Genomic DNA, 27,298 nt, shown 5'->3' with positions numbered 1-27,298 from the left:
ACACAGTAATGAATGCTAATGTGGAAAATAATGCTGAGAGCGGGGAGAGGAAATATTAATAGGGAAGAAGGGCCCCAGCTTTGGACAGACAGAGAGGGAGCCCAGAGCTCCAGTGGCTGGATCCGAGGTTCTGATCCAGCAGGGAGGCCAGCCTTCTGAGAAGGCCAGCTGCGTAGAGAGATAAGGAAGAGGTGAGTCATATAGGTATAAAGAAAACTAGGCAGGAGAGCTGTGGGTGGGGCCAGCCCTAAAGGAGGAGGAGAAACACTGTCTAAATACAGGGAGGGAGGGCAGGAAAGACAGGAAAGGAGAAAGAGAGGGGGAGAAAGAGAGGGGAAAAAACTGAAAACTGCCCCCAAATCAACAAGTGTTGCTGGCCATGCTCCTGTGTGCAGTAGCATCAGGATGTCCCAGGTATCTGTTGCCTACAGCAACGAGTTTAGAGCTTACTATAGTAGGTTACAGTCACTTGGAGGGGAGGCAATATGCTCTTCTGATTTCATTAAACCATCACTATGTCTAACTAATGGGCTTTGGTGGTATTTGACAAGTACATTAAATTCACTCTTCTCTTAACTTCAAGGGTTTTCCAGGCCCCCCAGGTTTTCCAGGGCCTGCTGGTCCACCAGGTCCTCCAGGAGTTTTTGTGAGTATGGAGTCCCTGGTGCTATGCATTCTCAGTGTATACACAGGTGATGGCAAAATGTTTTACAGCATTCTGTGGCTGGATGTGATTCCTGCTGTAACATTTACTTATGGCTTTTCTAGGGTTTTCCAGGCGCTGTGGGACCCAGAGGACCAAAAGTAAGTCTACGTTCCTAAGTTGTAGCAGTCAGAGCACCCTAGCCAGTCCCAAAGCCTAGAAGACTACTGTGGGTACCTCCCAGGGATCACAGGAGTCTCAGCAGGAAAGGGGACAGGGCCAGCAGTAACTGGATCCCTGACACAGAACACTGGGAAAAAGCAAAGCTTTCTAATGGATAGGTGTCTATTGCTAGGAACCCTGCTTTATCTCATCAGTTCTTGTAGTGGGCTGCTGTACAAAATCCATTTGACCTTATATGGCTAAATGAAGCAAGACCTTATGTGATCTTAGGTGTTTCTATTTTTAAAAAATCAAGTTGTAGTTTAAGGATAAAAATGTTGAAAGAATAAAAAATTAAATTAAATTAAATTTTAAAAATGTTGAATCCTGAGCCGGGCGGTGGTGGCGCACGCCTTTAATCCCAGCACTCGGGAGGCAGAGGCAGGCGAATCTCTGTGAGTTCGAGGCCAGCCTGGGCTACCAAGTGAGTTCCAGGAAAGGCGCAAAGCTACACAGAGAAACCCTGTCTCGAAAAACCAAAAAAAAAAAAAAAAAAAAAAAAAATGTTGAATCCTGACCTGATGTACAGGACACTCCCCAGTGTGCCCTCACATTTATTGCTTTGTTGACAGATACACACAAGCAGTCTCTCTGTCCCTCTCCCCGTCCCTCCTCCCTGCTCCCCTTCTTCCCTCTTCCTCTGTCTCTCATAGGTTCAGGTTCCTTGAATGGCAGCTGAGTCTTGAAATCTCTTGATTCCCCTGCAGCTTCCTACACTAACGAGACAATGAATGTGAGGGTTGTTTTTCTCATTGTTGTGACCAAGTACCAGACTAAAGCAATTTGAGGAAGGAAAGGCCTGTTTGGGCTCCAAGTTTGGGGGGGCGGGGGCAGTCCATCAAGTAGGAGGTCGTGGCAGCAGGAACATGGAGCTGGTCAAGCTGCATCCATAGTCAGAAGGAGAGGGCAATGAATAGCATTGCTCGGGCCTTCCTCTTTCTCTTCAGTCTGGGGCACAGCATGGTGCCATCCACACTCAGGCTGGGTCTTCCAACCCCAATCCACCTCATCCAGAAAACCTCTCAGAGACATGCCCAAGGGTCACCACCATGGTGATCCCAATCCCATCGAGTTGACAACCAGGACTAACCACCACACCGAACAGCCACAAACACGAAGCGACACCTGGGAAGAGGAGCGTGGGTGGGGTGGAGGGGCAGAGCCAACCCAAACTAAAGATGTGTGCAAATGCCACAAGCTAGTGTTACTTTGTATGCTAACTTAAACTTGAAAAGCCACCCTTCAGCAGAAACTTTTTATAGAAACAAAATGCCAGATAAATAATGGTTTAAAAAAAAAAAAGTATCACCTAAGCGAAGATCCACTGTTACTCAGACTAGACTGTTGATGGGAGATGCGTCAAAGCAGAAATGGCATGTTCTAAACTAAGAAATGTCCCCATAAGATTGTTATTTTATGTATGTTGCTACTACATGCGCACTTCTACATGGCAACCTTAGGCTATTTTCTTAGAAAAAGCTGCAACATATAAAAAAAAATCAGGATTATATATTATGAACATTTTGTAAGGTTTTCTCCATGTTTCTTAAGAAAATTAATTGGTAAGATTAAGACATTGGACCACATTTATGAGACTGTTCCATATAATCTTTACTATGAAAACCATTAAAACAACAATCAACTGCCCTGGGGAGATTTTTATAAAAGATACTGCTTCAAATGATGGGTTAACTATTGTTATAGTCTGTTTTCAATTGTTTTGACGAATTTCTACAAACTGGGTAGAAATGTATTCCTTACAGAGTTAGACGCCGAGGAGTCCGATGTCAAGGAGTGGCAGGGATTTTCCGTTCCTTTTCATTTTACTTTTACATTTATTTCTTCACCTGTAGAGTATGCATGGCAAGGCACATGTATGAAGGACAGAGGACAGCTTAAAGGAGTCAGTTCTGTCCTTCCGCTATGTAGGAGTGAGAAACTGAACCCAGACTGTCGGGTGCCTTTGCCCACTGAGCCATTTTGATAGCCTGTGTAAAAGATTCCCTACAGAGTGCAGAGAATGTATAGATACCGTACGAGGAGACAACGCTCACACAACTCACTCCTCCCTTAGTCCATGAGTGAATTAACCGGCTCCTTTTTAACAGTCCTCCCAGCCTTACTTCCTAATACTTTCCATTTCCTTACTAGCTGTGATGGGTCGGTAGTGCAACAGAAACAGCCCTTGTTGATGAATGGAAGCTATTCACCTCCAGTGGTCTCGAGTCACTAAATTACTAAAGGCATGGCGTGGCTTGCTTTCCACTCCTGGCGTCTCTGACTTGAATTTCAGAACCCTGAAGTTCAGTGACTCATCCCTCTTATTTTTAGCATGACTAAAGTAGGCCATCAGCAAGAGAAGCAGCCAGGGAAGGAAGTCAGGTAGCCAGGAAGTTAAGGGCTCACCAGGAAGTAGCCAGCCAATGGGATCAAAACCAGACAGTGGCTTGGCCAGAAAAATTCCCACTGTGCCGACTTCCGTTCCCCACCCCCAACACTTGTACCATATTCAGTGAGTTTCCAGCTTCCTGGGCCCCCAAACCTCTACCTTTAAAAGAAATATATTGCTGTCTTCTACAAAAATAGTAATATACTTTATTATTTCAAAACTAACATGAATATGTAAGTCTTCACTTACAAAGACAGAAATCTTAACAAGTTTCTTAAACATAATGGCTGTATACGAGGGGGTGCAGTAAAGAAACTGCCAACAAGACTGCTCCATTATTAGGGTGAAGGCTTTTATTCTGAATAAGAGAGAAACAAAATAGCCAGAGGCACCTGAAATAGTCCAGAGCAGAGAAAAAAAGACAGAAGACTGGACATGACCATAGAATCAGGGAAGGGGAGAGGGCGAGAGAGAATAGTGGAGAGTAAGATGGCAAAAGATTGCTGGGGGGTGTGTGGGAGGGGTGGGGGGACACTTTGTCCTTATAGAGAGAACAAACAGGTATCTGGAAGGAGGGAGGCCTGGGGAGATGAGAAGGACCTTCGAAGTGTCTAGCAAGTGCTTGTGAGTGGAGACGGAGGAGCCTGGGGCAAGGGCTCTGATGCGTAACCACAGGCGCATGTCCATGGAGCCATGTGTTCCCTTCTGCAGATGCAAGAGAAAGGACTCCTTTGGGGGACAAGTCACAAGTTCCTGAGGAATGCTGGCTTTTATCTAACTTCCCGAAATCCTTCTATGATTCAGCCTGAAACTCATTTCTAGACAGATGGACTTCCTGAGACCTAACAGTGGCATTTCATGCTTTCTTACAGGGTCATATGGGCGATAACGCAATAGGAGAAAAAGGCGAAAGGGTAAATGACGTGCCACAGTATGTGTCATTGGGTCCGAAGATGTACGCTCCCCAGTGCATTTACCTCTGGTTCATTTGCGGGCCATGTTGAGATGAGTGCTTCCATTTGCTCTTTCGTTGTGGATGGGGCAGGATAGAAAACAGACCTGTGAGAGAGTAAAACTGTTGTGTTGATGATGTTGGGTGGTTCTCACTCTCTGCTGTACTTGTCTTTAGGGTGTGAAAGGATTAACAGGACCTCCTGGGCTGCAAGGAACAGTGATTGTTACACTCATCCGACCCCCGTACAACAAATCGGTAAGGCTGCAGCTTTGTGACTATGGCTGTGCCTCTGTTTCTGCAAAGACATCTTGATGATCCCTCATCTCTTTTAGAAGCTCCACCATGAGCCTTGCTCATCCCAGTTTCCCACTCCTGGCCAGCCTGGACATCTAGGCTTAATTTCTCCCTATATCTTTCATGGTGAAGGATGAAAAAAATTAAATGGGGAAATAGAGACATGTGACTCCAAGCCAACAGCCTGATTCTGTTCACCCTTCTTCCCTGTTCCCTCTCACTGTGCCTAACACAGTATGTGTGGTTTTGATACAACAGGATGGCAATGACCTATGGACAGGGTAGAGGCATACTACAATCTAACGGACCCTTTGCATGGCCATTGTAACCCCAAGGACACACTCAGTCTTCTCCAAGAACACTACTGCTCCATGCCATTTCGACACTGATGGTTTGGTGTTCCTCTAGTGGGATGACTAAGAGGACTGGGATTCGGAGCTGAACTCAATGCTTAGGAAATGTATCCACAATACCATGTGCCAATCCAGCCACTAGCCTGGCCTTGGAAAGACTGGGAGGGTAAACAAAGAACGCAGATGATATTAGATTAACCAAGAAACTAAGCTCGTGGAAAATTACATTTAATTGCTTCCCATAATAGTTTAGTTGAGACATGATTTAAATATAAAATAGGCTTTCTAAAAGTAAAAATCATGGGTTTTAATTATAACAAATCCCTAATAATTTTTGTAGTGTAACATACAGGCCATAATATTCACTCATTTATATTCAACTCAGTGGCTTCAATGCTCACTGAGTTGGGCAACCATAATCACTGCCAACCTTTTTCTCAGTTTTTTTTACAATAATTTATTTATTGAATCTTTGGGAATTTCACATCATGCACCCCAATTCCTCTAACCTCTCAGTCCTTCCATATCCTGTCCTCCCCCTTGCAGTGGCCCAGAAAACAAAAATTAAAAAAAAAACACAAAGGGAAAAAAACAATACAAAACAACAACAACAACAACAACAAAAAACAACTCTCTTTGCTCCTCCATCTTTGACACCTCTCCAGCACTTCTTCATTCATCCTGGTGGCATTGGGAACTGCGGTGTGTCGCAACCCTTTTGTCGGATGGGCTTTACTTGAAAATGTTCATTGCAATGAGTCACTGGTCTGGTTCAAGGCCTCTGGTTCCTGGTACACCATCATCACTGGATCCTCACTGGAACTCCTCTGGGATATCCCGAGGCCGCTCTGAGTGTTGGTTTTAAATGCGGTGCTTTTACCGTGTGAGGAAAGGTCAGAGGCACGACAAAACCCAGTATCAGAGCTTTATTAGGAGGAAGTGGGGGACAGAAGAGAGCATGGCCAGGCCTGGGGCAGAGACTCGTGCAGGAGAGAAAGAGTGGGAGGGAAGAAAGAGCAGAGAAAGAGGGAGGAGTCTGTGTCCAGCTTTTAAGGATTTCCCTGTACATGTGCATGTGAGCTTATAGAGGTATGCCATGCATGTGCAGATTGCAGGACCACGCTGCGCACATGGATGACATAAGAAGTAAGACCCCTTGCTTAGCTACTGTACTGTGCATGTGAGGTCATGCAGCTAGAAGAGTGGCAGAATCCTAACATTCCAGATTTTTTGCTTATTATAAAAAAGCAGGTGAGCAGGAATAGGGGCATCATTTCTCCCGGAAAAAACTGTTTCTAGCTGACTTGGTGGGCATCAGTTAACTCTTGGGGGTGTAGAGAAGGGAGCTCCTGAGGTAGACAGGCATCCTGGGATGGTAGGCTGTCATCTGCTGCCTTGGATCTATCCATCATTCCTCTCGGGATGATCCTGTGGTTATGGTTCCACAGGGTCCTTCACAAGCTCTAGCAGGTCCTAGATCAAGTAGATGTTAGAGCAGGCCAACCAAGGCCTGGCTGTGGGCCTGGGTGTTGGTTGAGCTGGTCAGTCCAGGCTTCAGGGGCCACCCTGCTCAGGCAATGGGCAGAGCCAGCTCCCCTATGCCCATGCCATCAGGGTCAGCTCTCCAGAACCTGTGGTGAGGGTGGGCCCATCTCTGGGGAGAAGGGAAAGCAACTCACTGGCTGCAGCGTCCAGCATCCTGCAATGGGCAGGGCCAGCATAGGGCAGAGGCAGCTCAGTATGTACCTCTGATTCCATCACACATGGTTCCCATGGCCCTATGAGGCAACACGAGCCACGGACATCAACACAGACCCCAGCTGCATCAGAACCACAGACCCAGACATGGCTCTCATCAGCAGCTTGTACCCGGAAGACATCCTGGTTCCAGGTGGAAGCACAAGCCACTCAGATAAGGATGGCTCTGGTGGCGGCACACCTCCCGGATACCAACAAGGCCACATGGCTTCCATGTAACCTTTGGTGGCAACACAGACCCAGACATTGTCCTCGGCAGCAATGGGGTTTGGATGTCCATGGCCCCAGGTGGCATGCAGGCCACTCAGATCGTCACGGCCCCAGCCGTAGCATGGACCTGGGACACTAATTTGGCCACAGATCTCAGGCATCCATGTGGCCTTCAACGGTAACAGGAACCTCAGACATCAACACTGATCCTAGATTCATGAACCCAGGCATGGTCCTCCACTGCAGCTCTGACCTGCATGTCAACATGGCACCAGGTAACAGTGCAAGCCACTCGGGTCTGCATGGCCCTTAGCCGCCAACACGGACTGTGGTGGCTGACCTGACCAACACACACACACACACACACACACACACACACACACACACACACACGCTGCCCAACTGCAGTGACTCTGAACAGCAAGATATCTGCGTTCAAGAATGGTTCATTTTCTGGATTAAGTCTCCTCGAAAGACCTCCATGGTCCATGCTGCCTTCAATACCTGTGATCAAAGCTGGAGCCAGAGGCAGTGCTGGTGTCCATGATCCATGCTGTGCTGCCAGAGGCCATGATGATATCTGTGATATGTGCTGACACCAGGGACCAAGGTGGGTGTCTGTGACCTGAGCTGCCACCGGAAACCATGTGGAAGTCCACGATCCATGCTGTCACAGGCTGCTGCTGTGTTCAAGGGAGCTTCTTTTGCAGTGGTATCGATGACTACAGACTCATAACTGAGAATGAGAGACATTGAAGGTGTCCCCCCCACCCGGTAACAACCTCCACCCCCACCCAAAAGAAGAAACAGTCCAGACAGGAAACTATTGAAGAGAGTCCTGCAAAACTGTGATAAAAATGCTGAAGTGTGGCCCTTCATGAGTGATGGCTTCTGGCAGTGGGATGGGGAAGGACTCAGTTTTCTTCAAGGGACTGGCCACCAGGAATTTGACCATGTTCTTATGAGTATATGAGCAACGCAATTTGGACTTGGTGATTTTGGGGGGAGAATTGTAGAGGTGGGGTGTAAGGGTGAGAAGGCTGACCCGGGAGGAATGGGGAGGGGGTGTGGTGGAGTGCATTGGACGAAATTCCAAAATAATTATTAAAAATATGTTGGGGGGCAGAAAAATATTGTTCCAATAAGAGTAATTTTTTAGGAATGAATGTACTTATTGAAAGTTGGTTTGGGCCAGGCGGTGGTGGAGGTGGCGGCGGCGCACGCCTGTAATCCCAGCACTTGGGAAGCAGAGGCAGGTGGATCTCTGTGAGTTCGAGGCCAGCCTGGGCTACAGAGTGAGTTCCAGGAAAGGCTACTTTTTTTTTTTTTTTTTACATTTTCAGCCCATGTTTTATTGCTAAAAAAAACACATACACAGATGCAGAGTTTCCAACTCTCACAACAGTTTCTTCTCCAAGGGATCAAATTTCTTCAACCTTCCCAAAGATACATAGATAGGTTGAGAAGCTGCCTCTTGGGGTGCTTTGAACCCTCAATAAAGTTCTCTTAACATTATCTCCTACACCAATGGTACCATGGAATCAGTAACACCTGTGCTTGAAGGGCAGGAAACAGACTCTCAAGGAGATTATTTTGCTATTCTTGATCTTCTTCATTATATAGACAGATGGATTTAAGGTTCATGGCCAGACCAGTACTGTTGCCTAAGGGTTACTAACATGCTGAGATAATACTTACCTGATCCTTGGGATGCTGGTGCCAGGGATTAGATCCAAGGACCAGGAGCTCTCCTGATCTAACTACCAAGCACAAAAGCACATTGTATTTAAGGACATAGTAGATCTTCACCAAAGGTGACAGAAGGTTTTGAAAACCATCAATAATCATAACTATATTCTGACATTAAAGGAGTCTAGAAGTCTGAGCTCTACCAAATACCATGTGATGTTTGGTTTTCCTGTGTTATATATTTTCATTTACCTTAGTGGATGATTCGAAACCGAGTTTTAGAAGAACTCTGATCTTACACCTTTATTGGCTGGCAGATGTAATAGTAGCTGACAAAGAATATTTCTCCTGGGGATGCACAAAGGATACTTTTCCTCTTAAAGGTTGCAACAGTGACAATGTAAGCTCCTGTGTACAATGTGAAAGATGAGACACAGGAAGAGCCAGTGTGCTGCTGTCATGCATGCAGCCCAGTCTTGGTTTTCACACTTAGTTTCACTGGACAGAGGGAGTTTCCAAATTCAGCTCGCCGAATCTCATTTGGTTGGTTTGGGATAATGACCTTGAACTGTACTTACGACAGGATTTCGAGGGGGAGAAAGGAGACAAGGGAGAGATGGGTGAACCTGGACGTCCTGGACCTCCGGTAGGTCATTTAAGTCATTTTCTTCCTGTGGCACATAAAACAGAACCTTAGTACGTATTGTTGAGATTATTTTTATTCCTCGACAATTTTATACAGGTATACAATGTCTCTTGATTGTATTCACTCACGACCCCCCTCTCCAGCTCCTGCTACTCCTTTGAATACCTTATAAAATACACCCTACCATCTTCCTGCCTTATTCTTTATCAGTAACCCACTGAATGCAATCGTTATTCTTATTTTGATGAATGTTCAACCTTTAAATATTGATACTAACTAAAACACAGAGCCCAGGAATATTCTAGAATTGTCTTGAGGCCTTCCTTTTCTAGGTGAAATCTCTGCACTATTTTATGTCGAACTTGCCTATGGCACCTGCTTTTGAGTATCTATTTAAAACTAATTCTTTTTCAGCGTAACATTTTTATTGATTATTTGGAAATTTCACATAATGCACCCCAATCACGTTCACTTCCCTGTCCTCCCAGGTCCACCCCTGACCCTTATGACCTCCCCAAAAAACAAAAGAAGAAGAAGGAAAAATACCAAGTCCAATTTGTGTTACCCATTGACTCACTGGAGCGTGGTCAAAGTCCCAGTGGCCAGCCCCTTAAAGGAAACTGAGTCCTTCCCCACCCCACCCTTGCCAAAAGCCATACACTGTGAACAGCTATACTTCAGCATTCCTACCACAATTTTTGAGATAAAACTACTTCTTGTAATAAGATTTCTCTTTTAGATTACTTAATTTTAAATATGGCCAATAGAAGGGACAGATTATTTTTTAATCAATGAAAGTACAAAATTAGAAAGTCCATTTCTAAAGCATTTCATAACTCTAATCACACAGGGGCCACCTGGAGACTCCTACGGATCAGAAAAGGGTGTGCCTGGAGAGCCTGGTCCAAGGGTAAGGTGGCAATTCAGTACCATGTACAGCCCAGGGAAGGCAGGATGTGGGACTCTTTGGGTTACAGAATGAGATGCTCCAGTTAGCAATAGTGTTTGTTTGTTTGTTTAATGTTTTTAGGTTTTGGTAGGTGGGATTTTTTTTTCCAAATATCTGAAAAGTTCAAGACTAAAACAAGCCCTGGACACTGAACCTGAAAGCTGGGGCTCTTCTCTGGGTACCAGGCCTATTCTGTCCAAAAAAAAAAAAAAAATGATCTTCTGTGAAAGGGGAAAGGAACAAGGTACAGCCCCAGACAACTTCAGGCTAATGACATCTGAGAAGAAACTACAAACACTTACACACACACACACACACACACACACACACACACACACACACACACACACCTATAGAAAACTCCAGAGATTGAATTGGATTGGCCTAGCTTGCTCATGTGTCTCACACTGCAACAATGGCTGCAGCCACAGGGAAAGGTGTCTGATTGGCTAGTCAGTGGGCTCCTGTGGATGAGAACACATCCGAACCAGCCAGAGCGGAGACAGAACAGCTCCCAAAGAAAGTAGGGTATAGTGTGTCTGGAAGTGGGACGCTGGGAATACAGAAGCAGTTGAGGCCCACTTCCCCACTCAGCTCCATTTTGGAAGATTTAAACAGATAGATACAGCATATAAAAACCCTAAAAAGCATGGGTTGAGAAGAGGGTAGAGTGGGGATGTTCAAGGAAAAATGATTCCAGCTTGCCTGATTTTTAATACTATCAGAAAGGATCCATACCATAACATTTCATCTTAAAGCCATGTCTGCTCAGACACCACACTATTTAATTATTTATCTAGAATTTAAGACGTTGCATTTCAAATCAAAAAGTAAACACGGCCTTCTTTCTAAATTCCTCATGCACCTCTCTGTTTGGTACTTCCCTGAGTCTCCTTCTAATCTCAGGATGAGAAAAGAAGTCCACTCAAAACTTAGCTCTCTCCTTCTCTCCCTCCTTTTGACTCTAAAATCACTGATCCTACCTGGCTTTCACCTACCCTGGTAAGAGATGCCTGTTATTTATAAGATTAGGAGTCTTACCTTATAAAATCAGTGAGGAACCTCCCTGGGGCTTTCTTGCCTGCTGTCAAAAGGAGATTGTACCATGGATGTTTTCTGTTTACTAAAGTCAACCAGTTTAACTTTACTAAGACTTAAGTGGGTTTTGTTTTTTGTTTGTTTGTTTGTTTTTTAGGGAAAACCTGGAAAAGACGGTGCTCCTGGCTTTCCTGGCACTCAGGTAAAACTTGCCTGTTGATCTCATGGAAGTAGCAGTGATAGTCGTAGATGAACGTTAATTTGAGAGTCATCAGGTAATTTCAGCTTTTGCAGACTACACGTGGTCCTATAAACCCACTGTGGAAAGGTCAACTAAACACACTTAATGCTATGCCAGACACAGCAAGACCAGTACTGCGTGATCTTCTCAGACATGGTGTCCACAGCAGCTGATCTCTCAGAGTAGCCGAGTAGTTATCAGAGGCTGGGAAGGTGGTGAGTCGGAGGGAGAGGAAGTAGTTAGTCAGTGGGTACAGGAGTTACATTTATTCTCAGGCACAGTCCACAGTAAGATAACCATAATCAACAATGATGTATTGTCTACTTGAAAACAGTTTAGAGGATTTTTTTAACACCAATAAAATGATAGACAATTGAGGGAGTGGATATGCTAGTTCCCTGACCTGATCAACACACAAAGTACACAATCTAGTAGACACAACGTGCCTATATAGATCACAAACAATGTGATCTTGAAATATCACATTGTAAACCAAATGTTTGTACAACTCTTACATATTGATTTTGAAAATAAATTTGGAATATTTAAAAATTGAATAAGTTCAGACTGCACAAGCTTCATACAGATGCAATTGCCTCGTGTCTTCTGATCTCCTGCCCTTTGATCTTTCTACAGGGAGCCAAGGGCAACAGGGGCCTTCCTGGGCTAATGGGTGAAGCTGGCATTAAGGTAACAGCCCCTCTTCAGCCTTTTCCAACTGCTTGGGCATTGCCTACCTCCCCAGGAACAAGGAATTGCAATCACAGGCTTTATAAAAATACGTTACCCGATGTTGAATTGAAGAGAACTTTTTGAGTGTGTCTTCTAAGGGCTCCACATATTTAAAAAAAAAAAAAAAAAAAAAAGCTGTCAGTATCACTGAGCATTTCATGTGCCCGGCCAAATGCTCCTGAGATATTCCTACTTGATCCCAAAGTCACTCCTGGGAAATGGGTGTGAGTCCCATTTCACAGTTGAGAAGGTTGTCTTTTGTGGAACACCTCTCTCATGGCAGACTTTTGCGGACCTTCTCCCCTTCCCCACCACCTTTCGACAGTGCTTACTTTTCCCTTGAATGTAATCCAAGATCTCACACGTTGTGGTTCACAGATCCCTTCCAGTCTATCTTTCTAAATTTCAGTTTCCGTTAGGTTTTGTTGATGTTGTTCTACTCCTTTTCGTTTCAATTTATTTATTTATTGGGAGAGGACACACGAATCAGAGCCCACTTGTGGAGGTCAGAGGACAACTTGTTGGGAGTTGCTTCTCTCTTCTGCCGTGTGGGTTTGGGGAATCAAACTTGGATCGTCAGGCTTGGTGGCAGGCACCTTTACCCACTGAGCCATCTTGCCAGCCCATATTGCTTTTTCTTTTTTTTATTATGTTTCTATTAATAAAGTATTGTGATTAAAAGCTGTGACCTGACCTTTGGTCAGGAATCTAAGAGGATCATCAAGTGGCATGTTCTCAGTCTTCAATGATGAATTGATAAGCACGTGAAGTAAGGGCTATGGATGCTGACCAGACAGTCTGTCAGACCTATGGAAAAAGACTCCTCCTCTTGGGCCCTTTCCTCTGCATCTCTCTCTACAGTGCTGGTTACCATAGTGATGTCTGTGCTTTCGTAAAGCAAGATGGTTCACTCTTGTGTCCAACAGGGGGATTTCCCCCATGGAATAACGCAAACATATTCTGTTGATAATTGATAGTAGTTTGAAAAGAAATGAAAGACATTTGTAGTCTTTTTTTTAAATCACATTTCTTTGAATGCTGGAGAGTAAAATAATAATAGGAGCCAGAAAAAAACTTAGCTGTTAAGCATATTTGCTAAGATGAAAGGACAGATGAACATTTCGAGAAGGTTCTCAAGGAAGAACTAAAACACTGTTCTGTGTGGTTGATGTTGAGGCTAGCTGGCTCAGCACTCTCTAGTGAAGTATCAGCTCCTTAGGAGGAGGAGATCAGAAAAGGCCCACAATAGCAGGAATCCATCTGGTCATTGAGGTCATCTAGTCTGGACCCTGGAACCTCAGCCTGGGTCATGTGTCCCTGAAAGGTCACAATCAGCTGTGTAATGTATTCTACACCACCTGCTTCTGATACACTGCCGATGTTCACAGATAATTCACATATGCAAAGATATACATCCAGATTCAAATGTGCCTTTTAATAATCAGTCCTGGCAGAATTTTGGATTGCCCCTCTTCAAACAAAGAAGGTTGGGTACATTGGACATTAACTATAGCCCTGGCCTGACTACATCTACAGTCTGTGTGAGAATATGGACATGCAAGGCTTATGACCGCATGGTAAAGGGGGCGTAGAGGGAAGGTGGAGGACAGACAGGCTTACATTCCCATCTTCCCAGCCTTGGAGACAAACTCCACCTAGACAAGGGCTGGCCAGGAAGATGACTAATGCCCCTGTAATCTGGCTTGTACATTATACCTCAATGACACGACCATTTTTTGCATTTTTTTTAAACTATGCTACTTTGTGCTTGCATATTCATTCACCTGTAACTGTCTTTCTGTACAGGGATGGAAAGGAGACACTGGCCCTCCAGGATTTCCTGGTCCAGTAAGTGTAACTAGAGATAACAATGTCTTTCAAGCACTAAGCAACTTTTGAACCAGCATTTTCATTAACTGTTATGATGAGTATGAGAGCATTGACATTTTTATCAAGCCCAGGCAAAAACCAGGTGTTGTCATTATTTATCCATTTGCCAATGGGTAAATATTTAGATTTGGTTATGTTTGGTCCCTAGAATGCACTAATGAAGTCCATCTTGGACTCTGAACAGGACAAAAAAAAAAAAAAACTTGGCCTTGTCACAATTTGTTCAAGGTGATCCTGCGTTCTCAAAGTGTATGAAGAAGGCTGCTACTGAAGACAGCTAGGGGACCCGGGGACAAGAGAGCCCGGTCCTTCTTTTTGCATGGCCCACTTTCAACAGCAGGCAGCTAAAGCTCAGCCACGGGTTTAAGGCAGGTCAGCAAGAACCAGTCCCTCCCTACAACCGAAGCTCCACTGCCCTGGGAGCATCACTCTGCCTAGCACAGACATGAGTTTGATGACACAGCGGGGCTCATGAGGAGAATGAGAGGGACTGCTGGCTTTCAGGTCTACGCGTTCTTCCAAAGCAGTCAGTCTCCTGGCCAATGTGCTGAGCAGGGTTTCTGTGTCTGACTTTACAGGCTGTAAAAAGTGATCCAGGATGGCAAAGGGTCATGAGATGCGTCTTGGTTAAAACTATAATTCTCAGGCTGGAGAGAGATTGAGAGTACCTATTGCTCTTTCAGGGGACCTGAGTTTGGTTCCTAACACCCTCACTGGGCAGCACATAATTACCTGTGATGCCAGCTTCAGGGGATCTGAGCCTCTAGCCACTTTGGGAATCTGCACCTACATGCACATACCCACCCTACCCACCCACCCCACACACACAAGTAATAAGTGAGATGCTGAAGAAATGTGTTGGCAGTTTAAAAAAATCAGTTAACTTGTCTTTGCAAAGGACCTAGGCTTGGCTCCCAGCACAAACATGATGGTTCATAACCATCTATAACTCCAGTTCCAGGGGATCCAATGCCCTCTTCTGATCTCTGGGTGCTGAACGCATGAGTGGTATACATATATACATGCAGGCAAACCCTCACGTAAATAAAAAAAAAGTCATTTTTTAAAATGCAGTTCTCAGACCCCCAAGCTACATAACTTAACTCACTGAATGAAGGCGAGTCCCAGAAATCTGTATCTTTCAGATACAAGTCACACACACATACACACTGCCAAAAAAAAAAAGCTTTATGGAATTGCAGGAAAATGTGATGGGTATTTACTCTGTGAAATTATAAACTGAAGTAGAGTCCAATACCCAGCAGTCCAATACACATAACTGTGGAACCTATGATGATCTCTATTATGTCATTGTTACTGATAGCTTTTGTGATTTAATATATGAAGCTTAAATAAAAGTTCTTGTTACTTTATTTTTTAAGTCAACAAATAAATCAATTTCTTAGTTGAATCGCATCATAAAATGTATTTCTAGGACTAAGGATATAGCCCCTGTGGCCCAGTGCTTACATGCCCAAGGCCCTGAGTTTGATTACCATCACAGAAAAAAAATAACTTTTAAAAAATGTAATTAAATTAAATGTAGTTATAGCTGAAAATCTAGGATATAACTAATGATAACAGAAAGGTTATTTTTGTCTTTACATTTATACACTGCATGGGCATGGCCACTATATTTTTGCTAAAATAAAATCCTCTGAACTCAGGAAAACAAGGAAATTCTTTTTTAGGCCAGAATGAAGAGACTGAAGTAATGGGGTTGGTGAGCAATCCTCCAGTAACTATTTCTTACTTATTTATTCTTTGCCTTCCCCTTTAAGACAGAATATTATGATGCATACCTGGAAAAGGGAGACAAAGGAATGCCAGGCCCACCTGGGCCCAAAGGTGCTCGTGGTCCACAGGGTGAGGATGTACTTCTTCCCAAGCCTTTACCATCATTGCGTCTTCCTTTCAAAGTGATGAGCTGTATTTATTTATAGAACTATGATAGTTTCCAGGTGAGGGGGGAAGGGGAATTCCTACTTGACATCAGTGGATATATCTTTTTGTGATTTCAAATTTTCATATTTTACATGAAAATTGTGTTAGTGGTATGCCTTAAAAGTTGAACGGTTACTACAGTGATGTCATCATAGAAGATTTAAATAATGGACAGGAAGCACCCATAACTTGACAAACAATTTTAATTGATGTATGTATTCCCAGGTCCTAGTGGTCCCCCTGGAGTTCCTGGAAGTCCTGGTACGTTTGTGTTTCTTTGAGTACACATAAAAAAAGGTATTAAAAAGGGAAAAAAACACTGTTTTTGTAAGTTCATATTATTAATAAAAGAAAAATTTCCATGTATTGATTTAAATGTGTTTCTAGCTCCTTAACAGTTATCTTTGTGGCAATGTTGGAAAAGTTTCAGGCATTGAAACAAACTGATGAAGTCATTCTCAATTTTAAGTATAAGCATATAACTTTGGGGTATGAGCAGGAACCCTGATCCTCAGTGGTAATACAAAGACAAAAAACACTGATGTCACAGCAAGTGGGTTTGTTGAAAATAATCATTTTTGTTCAATAATACAAGGCCTGCAGGGATGCCTACATTATAATTAAACTTTTCTGTAAAGTTATTTTTGTTTTTTGTTGTTGTTCTTGTTTGTTTTTTTGTTTTGGTTTTTCAAGACAGTTTCCCTGTATAGCCTTGACTGTCCTGGAACTCTCTCTGTAGACCAGACTGGCCTGGAACTCAGAGATCCACCTGCCTCTGCCTCCTTGAGTGCTGGGATTAAAGTATGCGCCCCCATGTCTGGCACTTTTTCTGTAAAGCTTTACATTTTCATCTCTGAGTCATTTGAATGTTTACACTCCAGGAAATAAAGAATAGCATTAGAGATGGGTTCACAGGATCCTATCAGTGGTGACTGTGTCATGTTCTTTTTAAAAGAGGCAAATTTAACAGATACAGAAATTGACAAATAAGGTGTGTGCCTGTATAAACCTGCTACATACACACATGTATATACACTTATGTATACATGTTAGCAGTGGGTATCTCCTGAAGCTAGAATGAGCAGCATCTAAATAAGGATTTAAGAAGACTTCCTTCTCCACCCCAAGACCCTAAGGAAAGCAATGTCTCTTTTAAGAAGACAGTGAACAGAAAATTACAAGATTCTGAAGCAGATAACAATCAGAAGGATTTTTGTTTTAGGCTCAATTAAAAACCCAGCTGGTTTCTTAGCTTGTTGGTGGTGATATCACTCCTCTAAATAGTTCAATTGTTTATGAGGCACAAGTTCAAGATGGCCCCTCTTCACAACATAGACTAGAGTTGGGTCTATACCATCTAGCCTAGCATCCTCTACATAGACATGCCTGCCTTCCCACCTTTTTATGGTGGAAATACATTTTAATTACAACTTGTTCGTTCTCATTTGGGAGTGCCAAAATTAAGCATCCTCTAGTCTCTAATTTAAAAAAAAATCTATAAAATAACACATATGCAAGAATTCCTCACAAGTCCTCATATATAATGTCTACAGCACATTCCAGACTCTGTTTCGGCTACTTGTAATAAATCAGATGAGTCTTCTTGTGGGAATGGGCTGTTTTGCACATTGTCTTAATATGACATCATCTAACAAGGCCACCAAGGAAGGAAGGATATTCACTTTTTATTTTGCATGCTTTGTCAACTGTACAAGGCTTGTAAATAAGACTGTATCTTTCTGTTTTCAACTGAAAAATAAACATAGTAGTCAGAAGAAAAATAAAACATTACAAATGGCTCTTTCTTCCAAGGACTGTCAAGGCCTGGCCTCAGAGGACCCCCTGGATGGCCAGGCCAGAAAGGAAGGAAAGGGGAAAGAGGACCCCCTGGAAAAGACACTATGGGCCCTCCTGGACCCCTGGGCTGCCCTGGTTTCCCAGGTCCGCCAGGCCCACCAGGACCTCCCGGACGTCCAGGTAAAGATGTAAAATGGAATATTTAGGAGTTCATTACCCTATGGCAGATAGGTGCCACAGAACTTCCTAAGAACCACCACATCAAAACCATCTAAACTCAGACACAGTCACATGTGCCGGTGTATAGTCCTAGAAAGTATAAATCAAACAATGCATCTTTATAAGGGCTGGTCAGCATGCCTCTTCTCAGCTATAGATAAACTTCTAAAGATTCGGCTTCCACCAGAAGAATGAAGGAAATGCATGTAAAATCATATGTGTATTTAAGTTTTGCTTTTTGGGAAAAACACAAATAAAAATTAACTCTGTGTGTGTGTGTGTGTGTGTGTGTGTGTGTGTGTGTGTGTGTGTGTGTGTTTGATGGTAGTGTTGTTGTTGTTCTTTTCTGTTGTGTCAATGTTGATAGTTGAACCCAGGGCCTCATACATCTCTTGCCTGTTAGACAGCATTCTAATCACTGATATACTCAGACACACACACACACCCCGGGAAAAAAAAAAAAAAAAAAAAAAAACCTGATCTCTGATGGTGTCTTTTCCTAGGTGACGTTGTTTTTCACCCAGGTCCACCTGGTGACCACGGAGTGCCAGGCAATATAGGACCTCCAGGAGACCCAGGAGTTGATGGGCCCAAAGGTTTGTTCGAACCCAGCGTTATTTTATATAAAAAGTCCCCTCCACCTCCGCTTCCCTGGTTTTCTTTTTTCCCTCTCTAAGCAGCAGTGATTTCAAATAGTCAGAGAACGACTTCTTTTCCAAACAAATTACCTAGAAGTATTCACTTATCTGTAAGTCGGTAATTCATTTAGCATGCAATGAACGGTCAGCTGAGCCTAAAGTGAGAGTCTATCCTACGTGCACAGGGAGAAACTGAAACAGTAGAGGCTGTGTGTAGAGTCTTGACTCTCCTCTCTCAAAAAGTCATAGCTCACAAGAGAGTGTGCGTGTAAATGTAAATGAATACAGTGGTTAGTTTCACAACATTAGAAAAAAAATGTTTAAATAGATGCTGGTGGGTGGGGACTACCTGTCCTTTCTGAGCGCTCTGTGTGACAGTGACAGCTGTCCACTGTCCCCTCGCAGGAGAACCAGGCCTCCCGTGCACACAGTGCCCTTGCATCCCAGGGCCCCCTGGTCCCCCCGGATTGCCAGGATTAGATGGTGTCAAAGGAATCCCAGGTATGGACAATTTGCATGAAAATGTGTAGCTTTATAAGGACAGAAAAGTAAACAGGCTGGGGCATTAGGAAGGGTATTGGGTTGCCTGGATGTTGTAATGAACTTAGAGAGTTCTGAAGACACTATGTTACCATGAAGGCAGCCAAAATGTCATAAGCCTGGTATTATTTTTTTTCCCAGTTCCATTTGGGTAGCTGAATTCTAGTGAAGACTCCCCTCACCTGGGAACTGTAAAGAAGAGTCCTGCAGGGAACCCACAGATAAAGCAAGGCAACTACTTTGCCAAACACACAGCCCTTTTCAGTCCCAGTTTTGAGAGAGTTGAGGACATATGCAGTATTTATTTTTCTTGTAAGGATGTGAGTGCAATTAAAAAAAAAAAAAAAAAAAAAAAAACAAAAAACTAGCAGCCGGGCCCACAGCTCTGGGGGCCACAGCAGTAAGAAAGAATTAAAGAAAGCCTGAAGGGTACATTTTAGAAGCCTATCAGTCATCTGGCTTCCCTCTATCACACTCCAGCATTTTAAGTTCTTTTTCATAAGAAAGATTTTTATTTAAAATCCCAAGTTGTTTTATTTTATATCAGGTTCATTGCTAATTCAAAAAATTGCTAAATCAGTTTGTGAAGGGGAAAGGCATCATCAGCTGTGTTAGCTTTCTGTCTCTGGACAGACAAAAGAATCATACGTTTGGAGAGCTGAGTATCTGAGGGTACTCGTTTATCATCAATGACAGTAGCTAAAAGTCGAAAACGTAACTTCTATGACTAAAAGCAGCAGTTGACTAAAAAAAAAAAATTGATAGCCTGGTCAGATAATAGTCAAACTAGTTTTCAAGTGAATCTATACATCTACATGTATTGATATGTATGTTGTATGATTCTAAAGTGGTATATACATGAGTCTAATGAATTTATAAATGTAAAATTTTATAATAGGTACTAAAATTGAGCCAACATTGACTTTCTGATGGTAGATTTACAGTTCTCATTTTCTCCTGTATAGTTTTCTTTCAATGAGCACATATATTATTTTTATTATAAGAAAAATAAAGTTGCAAGGTTGAGAGGGCTAGGAAGCTGGGATCTAAGTGTCCCGGTTGACAACTTTTGACTGCCTGGATGTTGTAGGATGGAAATTCTCTTCCTGTCCTCACAAGGAAATGTGTTTTCTCCATACACTGCACTGCTCTGTTCAACAGATCGTAATAAATTGCTTTGCAGGAGAACGAGGTGCACCTGGTATGAAAGGAAACCCGGGGTCCCCTGGAAGCACAGGTCTCCCAGGATTTCCAGTAAGATTTCATGGTTATAAACTTGAGCGTCAGCTTGGAAAGCTGAGCCCTCTGGGAGCATGGCTGCATCACACGTGGGTCAGCAGTCCAGGGCAGTGTTAGGTCTTTAACTCAGAAAACCAAAGGTGCTTCGCAGGTACTTGTTGAGAAAATAAGCAATTTAGTACATTTATTTATCCATATGTCATTTTTAGTGGCAGCAGAGATAGAAGGGAGATCGTTGCCTGGGGCTGAGTGCAGAAACAGGTTTTGACACTAGATGGGTTGAGGGTAACTAGGGGAGCAATGAAGATGTTTTAATGCTTATTATGGTTAATATCATTGAATTTTACTGGTACATAATTATATATTTATACATATATGATCAATTTTATGGTATGTAGTTTATACCTCAATATAGCTGTTAAAACTGATCATCTGTCATTATACTATGTTATATATAATCCTGTTACTAATCCTATTCATTATTATAATGAATCAGAAAGCTATATTTGACAACGAAGCGATGCATGTTAGACTGTATCAGCATTCAAACACAGTCTGAATTATGATGATGAGGAGGATATGGCATGTAGAATTTCTACAGCTACATCAATGCAGTAATTATTGCTTGTATCACATTGACTTCTACTGTCTAGATGACTTCTTTTTCAGTTTGGGAAGTTCAAAAGCAAAACAAAATAAATAAAATGTTTGACATTGTATTTGTGAGACCAAAAAAAAAATCATGTTAACAGTTAAGCTTGGTGGCTTATACCTGTAATCATAACACTGGATACTGAGACAGGATTACTGTAGCTTCAATGTCAGCCTGGTCCACAGTTTGAGACTGTCTTGAAAAGCAGCCTCCCCCCCCACACACACACCCCAAAAGTAATGTATGCTAAAAGATATCCATGTTCTAGTATTTACCACTAGAGCCCAAGACAGACTCAGAGACTAGGGAGGGCACATGGGCATTCTGTGATAGGGGCACTGGGCTGTCTACTCTTCAGAGAGTGGTGTCATGGGTCTTTGTGTTGCAATAACTAATCAATGAGATATGTATTTAGTAGTGTGTGCATACGAGGTGTTTTATATAAACATACAACTACTTTTGTCTGTCAACATATAAATATTAAGTGTATTTTAGGAGGAAATCCATGTTTATTAAAATTAAAAAGTTCTTATTGATAATGTTTTTAAGACTGACCAAGGACAGTGTTACCAAAACAGGAGGTTGACTCACTTTTGTGTCGCCATAGGGATTCCCAGGTGACCAAGGGCATCCAGGACTGAAAGGAAGCAAAGGTGAAACACCTCTACCCTGGGGGCAAGTGGGTGACCCAGGCGATCCTGGGCGCAGAGGTCAGCCAGGGAGAAAGGGCTTCGATGGAACTCCCGGAAGTCCAGGAGCAAAAGGATCTCCAGGACCTAGGGGGGAACCGGTTCGTATTTGGGAATTTTTTAAAAATATTTTTCCCATTCTGTAGTAAAATGTTCAGAAATTAGGAGTTAACGTGATCACCAAAAATACCTAGTTCTTCACTCTAGCCACAGAACAAGGCATCTTCAAGATAGCAGTAGTAACCCAAGCAAATATATAGTATTTTGACCAAATAAATAAGCTCCTTTCAAAGGCTTAGCCCAATTGAAACTTTACATCTGTAACAACTCTGGTTCACACCCTATATCTCATTATGTGGATCAAATTCACCTGTAGCAAAGCACCAAAAATGGGAATAAGTTATGGCTCAGTTGGCAAAGCCCTTCCTAGTACAGAGGAACTCCGGATTTGATCTTCAACAGGGAATAAATGGGGCATGATTGCACATGGCTGTAATCCAAGCAGGGAGGAAATCAAAGCAGAAGTTCAAGGTCATTCTTAGCTACATAGGAAGTTCTAGGGCAACATGAGCTATGCAAGATCCAGTCTCAAAAAAAAATAAGGAGAGGGGCAGGGATGAAAAGGAGAACGGGAAAAGGAAAAAGAGAGAAAATTACTAGCAAGGGAAATTTTTAGTGTGCATTTCTGGGGTCATTCTTATTCTAAATGCATAAAAGACAAAAATATTTAAAGATCTGTTCATCAAAAGAAGAGCTAAAATGTTTAAAATACTTCAGTTTGTGCAAATGTTATTCTTTTCATTGGATAGAATTCCTCACACATTCAACTGAAAATGTCATAGAGTCCCTCGATGTACCTGTGAGAAGTTTGCCCAAATTAATCTACAAAATGCTAGCTTTTCCACTTTTCCAAAGGGTTAATCAGATTTGTCTAATAAAAAATGATCTCATGTGGGACAGTTTGACGAAACTTGGTAAGCAAGTTTGAAGATTTACACACACACACACACACACACACACACACACACACACACACACACACACATCACTCATTTACAGATTACTTAGCAAAGTGAATCTGACTCCCCCGAATGTAAATATGGTAGGCAGTTTTTCCTGGCGCATCTACAGGACCAGGGATTCCAGGACAGTCTTGCTTGTCCCCCTATTTGGGCTAATACTAATCTGCGGTAAGGAGATACTGAACTGAGTCACTACCAAACACGTTCCTGTTGTCACAGGCCCTGAGTGGAAGGAAAGGAGACCAGGGACCTCCAGGGGCTCCTGGATCCCCGGGGCCCCCAGGACCTGCAGGACCAGCTGGACCACCGGGCTATGGACCTCCAGGAGAAACAGGTCCAAAGGGAACGCAAGGAGCTCCTGGAGCCCCGGGACCACCTGGAGAAGCCGGTTGGTTAGTTTTTTTCCAGTCTTGCTTTTCTGTGAAGTGGGGGATGGTTCCCACAGTCAACAAAGCTCCTTCAGAACTAATGAATATACATGTAAATTTGTTCCTGCCAAATATGTCTCTTCAGAGACTGGGAAAGGACAAGTAAAGACATGACAGAGAAAATCCAATTTCCCTGTCACAGGCAGCTTAACTGAAACTTCTGTAGTCATCGGTATCTATGACAGATATCAATACACAGAATGAATACATTCCAAGGGTTAAGTAGAACTCATTACAAGACACTCAGGAGAGGCAAAAAAGCAAAAATCAAACAAAAAACCCCAACTAAATTAAATTAAGATAAAATGAATTAATTGATCTGAAGAAGTCTTGGACCTGTGACTCCAAGTTACAAACAAAACTTCAAAATAGCTAAGATACATGAAAAATCATTGATAATAATTTTAAAGCCCATATGATTTGGGGGACCTACAGGTACTGAAAGTAATTCTCTGTCCAGGACAAACAGGTTCTTATAGTGGAATGCTCTCAGCAAGTAATGCCTGTGTGGTCATTTAGCATCATTTACTGTCATTTTAAACAGAGATTGCTAGGAAACCCATGCTGTCCAGATCATCATAGCATATTCTCTATAGCAAGATTTGGGTACCACTCCAGAGTGTTCGTTTATGTCATCAGATGAATACATACTTTCATCCACATGTACATAAAGCTTACTTTATTTTATTTATTTATTTATTTATTTATTTATTTATTTATTTATTTATTTATTTTACTTTGGAGGCTGCTGTTCTAATCCAGGGACTTAGCACACTGTATGGAAGTCCAAACCTAGCCCATCGGTGGATTTTATGTGGTCCAAAAGTTAAGAACGATTCCTCCATTTTTTTTTTTAACAACTGAAGAAAATTCTAACAACATTCTGTTACACATAAAAATTTATAAATTCCAAATCACAGTGTCCATACATGAGGTTATTGGAATTTAGCCACACTTCTGTGTTCTCTATGGCTGCTGCACAAGGACAGAATTAATGTGGTTGTAACAGATCAGAACTACAAAACACAAATTATTTACTGTCTGGACCTTTATGTAGTTTATTGACTCCTGTTTAATCCTTCATCCAACCCTCTTCTGTTCTTTCTAAATATGAATCTAAATGAAGGGGCTCATTATCATAAAGTACATTGTCAAAATTTCCCGTTGTGTACTGGAATTATTAATTTTTTTTATTAATATACAGCTGTGAGAAGACTAATCACCAACATGGTTTAACACTGGCCACTATGCTCAGAACACCGCCTTGAATCTTTATCTGCCAGGTCATCATTATTTCCACAGTGACAGATAAGGAACTTCTCAAAGAGGTTAAGAAATGTGTCCAAGCTCACGGAGCTCACAAACAGCAGTGCCCAGCTTCACACCCGAGCCGAGCATGCCCATTCACATTTGCTGTTTCGGTCAATATACCACACTAGCTTCCAAGAATACCAACCGTCCAGTAAGCCGGTACCCCATCACTGTTCTCCAACCTCATTCACAGTATTTACTTCTCATTCATAGTAATTGCGGGGTTATCAATTAAAGCAAGTGTTAGACCGATGCCTATAAATATTTACAGATCAATTAGTAATGTTTCTACAGACTGGTTACCACTAAACTACTTTTGAAACCCATAAAAACAGGGATTGGTTTGATTTTTTCCTTGGGAGGTGTTTATAATCCCCTCCTCATACTTCCCACTGTTGTAAAAACATACTTTAATACACAACCCAATATTATAATCGTGTTTTTTCCCCCCAAAGGTCCTAAAGGAGAACCTGGTATGTCAACACCAGTTCCAGGTCCCCCAGGACCTCCAGGGCCTCCTGGTCAGGCTGGCCGCCGAGGTGTGCCTGGTGAGTGCTCTTCCTGCCAAATATAGTCCACAACTTCAGATGGTACTCTCATTTTCCTGAGAAAATACTACTCCCGTTGTAAGGGGAAAAAAAATTAATTCATCGGGTCTGAAAGAGAGTACCAGTAGGAACCATTCTGAAAAGCAAGCTGGCAGGGGACTTTCGCCTGTCCTTTGAGGTTACCCACTTGCTCCCCTGGTTCTCCTGGTGTCACAGTTCCAAAAGGGAACTGAGACGGTGGCTTACAGGGGTTATAGAGCAGAATGGTCCCCATGGCTTCTGGTGGGAGAGCAAGCAACTTCTCCCCTATGGATCAAGGTGTTTCCCAAAGCAACTTCATTTGAAACTTGTTTTTCTCTGCTAAAGTGATTTGAAATTCAATTTTGTTCTTCAGAGGAAAACATACAGTTCAAGATATTTAGGAACTTCTTAAAGAATGAAGTTGTATTTTTAAAATTCTAGCAGCTCCTGACCTATAGCCCACTGGATAAGACTAGGGAGAAAGGCTGAGGTTATGTTAAAAATGATTTCACAATTTCCAGGAAGTGCTGGGAGGATGCAGAGAACAGATATTTCTTTTGGAAAACAAATGGAGAAAAGTCACTGATTGTACATGTACGTGTTTTTAAGGTTTGCCTGGACCTGTGGGAAAATGTGATCCTGGTCTTCCCGGACCTGATGGTGAACCAGGAATCCCAGGAATTGGATTTCCTGGGCCTCCAGGACCTAAGGGTAAATTAAAAACTGTAAAATAGAAGGTTCAATGTGGATATTTTGAAGCTATAACCATGAGTAGTGAATAAAATAGGAAATACCTATGATGTGCTGCCAAAATGATGCTTTCCAAGACTCTTCAGAAGTCTTAGGACAATATTGGGTAAAAAGACAGAATTCACATTGATTCATACAATACCATCTCAATCATACTTTTTCTTTTTACATTTTGACTTATTTATTTTGTGTGCCATAGGGGTAGGGAGTACATGTGGAAGTTAGGGGACAATTCCCAGACTCCATTCTCTCTTTCTACCATGCGGGTCCGGGGGATCAAACTAAGGTCGTCAGGATCGGCAGCAGGAAACTTTATATGCTGAGCCATCTCACAGGCCCACCAATCATACTTTTAAAAAAAAGCACACAAACAAAAAACCTTGGAAGGTAACTCACTAAAATGGTAATAGCAATTGTTTATGGCCATAAGAATTTTTTATTTAGTTCCACACTTCTTAGATTTATATATTTCTTGACTTCACACATTTTTAAGTAAGAAATTAGCCGGGGAGTGGTGGTGGTGGTGGTGGTGGTGGTGGTGGTGGTGGTGGTGGTGGTGGTGGTGGTGATGATGATGAAAATGATGGCACACGCCTTTAATCCCAGCACTCGGGAGGCAGAGGCAGGCTGATCTCTGTGAGTTTGAGGCCAGCCTGGGCTACAAAGCGAGTTCTGGGAAAGGCTCAAAGCTACACAGAGAAACCCAGTCTCGAAAAACCAAAAAAAAAAAAAAAAAAAGTAAGAACTTAACTATTAATCACAAATTGGGCTGGGGCTACAGTACAGCAGTAGAGTCTGTGTTTAGCATGGATGAGGCTCTAGATTCGTCCCATAGCATCAAACAAAACAAAAACCTCTAGACTTCCCTGTGAGCGTGAAAATAATTAGAGTAGTTATTTTGCTTTAGGAAACTATGCTGGGGGCTGGAAAGATGGCTGAGCAGGTAAGAACATATTTTGCTCTTACAGAGGACTGGGGTTTGATACCCAGAACCTGCGTCAGGCATCTCACACCTGCTTTTAACTCTGGCTCCAGGGGGAACCTGGTACCTCCAGTCTCTGTGTGCATTGGCTCTCACATTCACATGCCCACATACATATACAGACTCTTAAGATGATAAATCTTTTTAACGAGAAAAAAGAAAGATGCTGTTTTCATCAAAACAGAAACACTCTGAAAACTCCAGATATTAATGAATAATAACTTGAGTGGCTCCTCAGATAAGCACATCAAACAAAATCCTGGCCAGGATCTGTATAAAACAAACTCAGGCTCTGGACTATTACTTAGAACTGTAGTCTTTACAATACTGTCATGTTTGTCTCACAGTTGCCTAAATTGTTTGTTAAAATACAATCGTTTTTGGTGGCGCACGCCTTTAATCCCAGCACTTGGGAGGCAGAGGCAGGCGGATCTCAGTGAGTTTGAGGTCATCCTGGTCTACAAAGTGAGTTCCAGGACAGCCAGAACTGTTACACAGAGAACATTGTT

The 27,298-nt window shown here is 42.5% G+C and overlaps 1 protein-coding gene across 1 annotated transcript in view; it reads left to right on the top strand.

Annotated features, from left to right (window-relative positions):
• The window catches only part of Col4a3 (collagen type IV alpha 3 chain), a 129,141-nt gene that overhangs the window by 64,438 nt on the left and 37,405 nt on the right, over window positions 1-27,298 (top strand). The window contains exons 10-28 of the mRNA XM_006990362.4: window positions 584-646; window positions 769-804; window positions 4,127-4,168; window positions 4,384-4,464; window positions 9,097-9,159; window positions 10,010-10,069; window positions 11,304-11,348; window positions 12,024-12,077; window positions 13,926-13,967; window positions 15,791-15,875; window positions 16,179-16,214; window positions 17,766-17,930; window positions 18,473-18,565; window positions 19,013-19,108; window positions 20,331-20,401; window positions 21,646-21,828; window positions 22,969-23,137; window positions 24,944-25,036; window positions 25,667-25,768. Of these exons, the coding sequence (XP_006990424.1) occupies window positions 584-646; window positions 769-804; window positions 4,127-4,168; window positions 4,384-4,464; window positions 9,097-9,159; window positions 10,010-10,069; window positions 11,304-11,348; window positions 12,024-12,077; window positions 13,926-13,967; window positions 15,791-15,875; window positions 16,179-16,214; window positions 17,766-17,930; window positions 18,473-18,565; window positions 19,013-19,108; window positions 20,331-20,401; window positions 21,646-21,828; window positions 22,969-23,137; window positions 24,944-25,036; window positions 25,667-25,768 (1,579 nt within the window). The remainder of the gene's footprint in view (window positions 1-583; window positions 647-768; window positions 805-4,126; window positions 4,169-4,383; window positions 4,465-9,096; window positions 9,160-10,009; window positions 10,070-11,303; window positions 11,349-12,023; window positions 12,078-13,925; window positions 13,968-15,790; window positions 15,876-16,178; window positions 16,215-17,765; window positions 17,931-18,472; window positions 18,566-19,012; window positions 19,109-20,330; window positions 20,402-21,645; window positions 21,829-22,968; window positions 23,138-24,943; window positions 25,037-25,666; window positions 25,769-27,298) is intronic.

This window comes from Peromyscus maniculatus, chromosome 13 (assembly GCF_049852395.1).
Source record: "Peromyscus maniculatus bairdii isolate BWxNUB_F1_BW_parent chromosome 13, HU_Pman_BW_mat_3.1, whole genome shotgun sequence".
Lineage (NCBI taxonomy): Eukaryota > Metazoa > Chordata > Mammalia > Rodentia > Cricetidae > Peromyscus > Peromyscus maniculatus.
The sequence above is the reverse complement of the archived record's forward strand: the minus strand, read 5'-3'. Positions and strand labels throughout refer to the sequence as shown.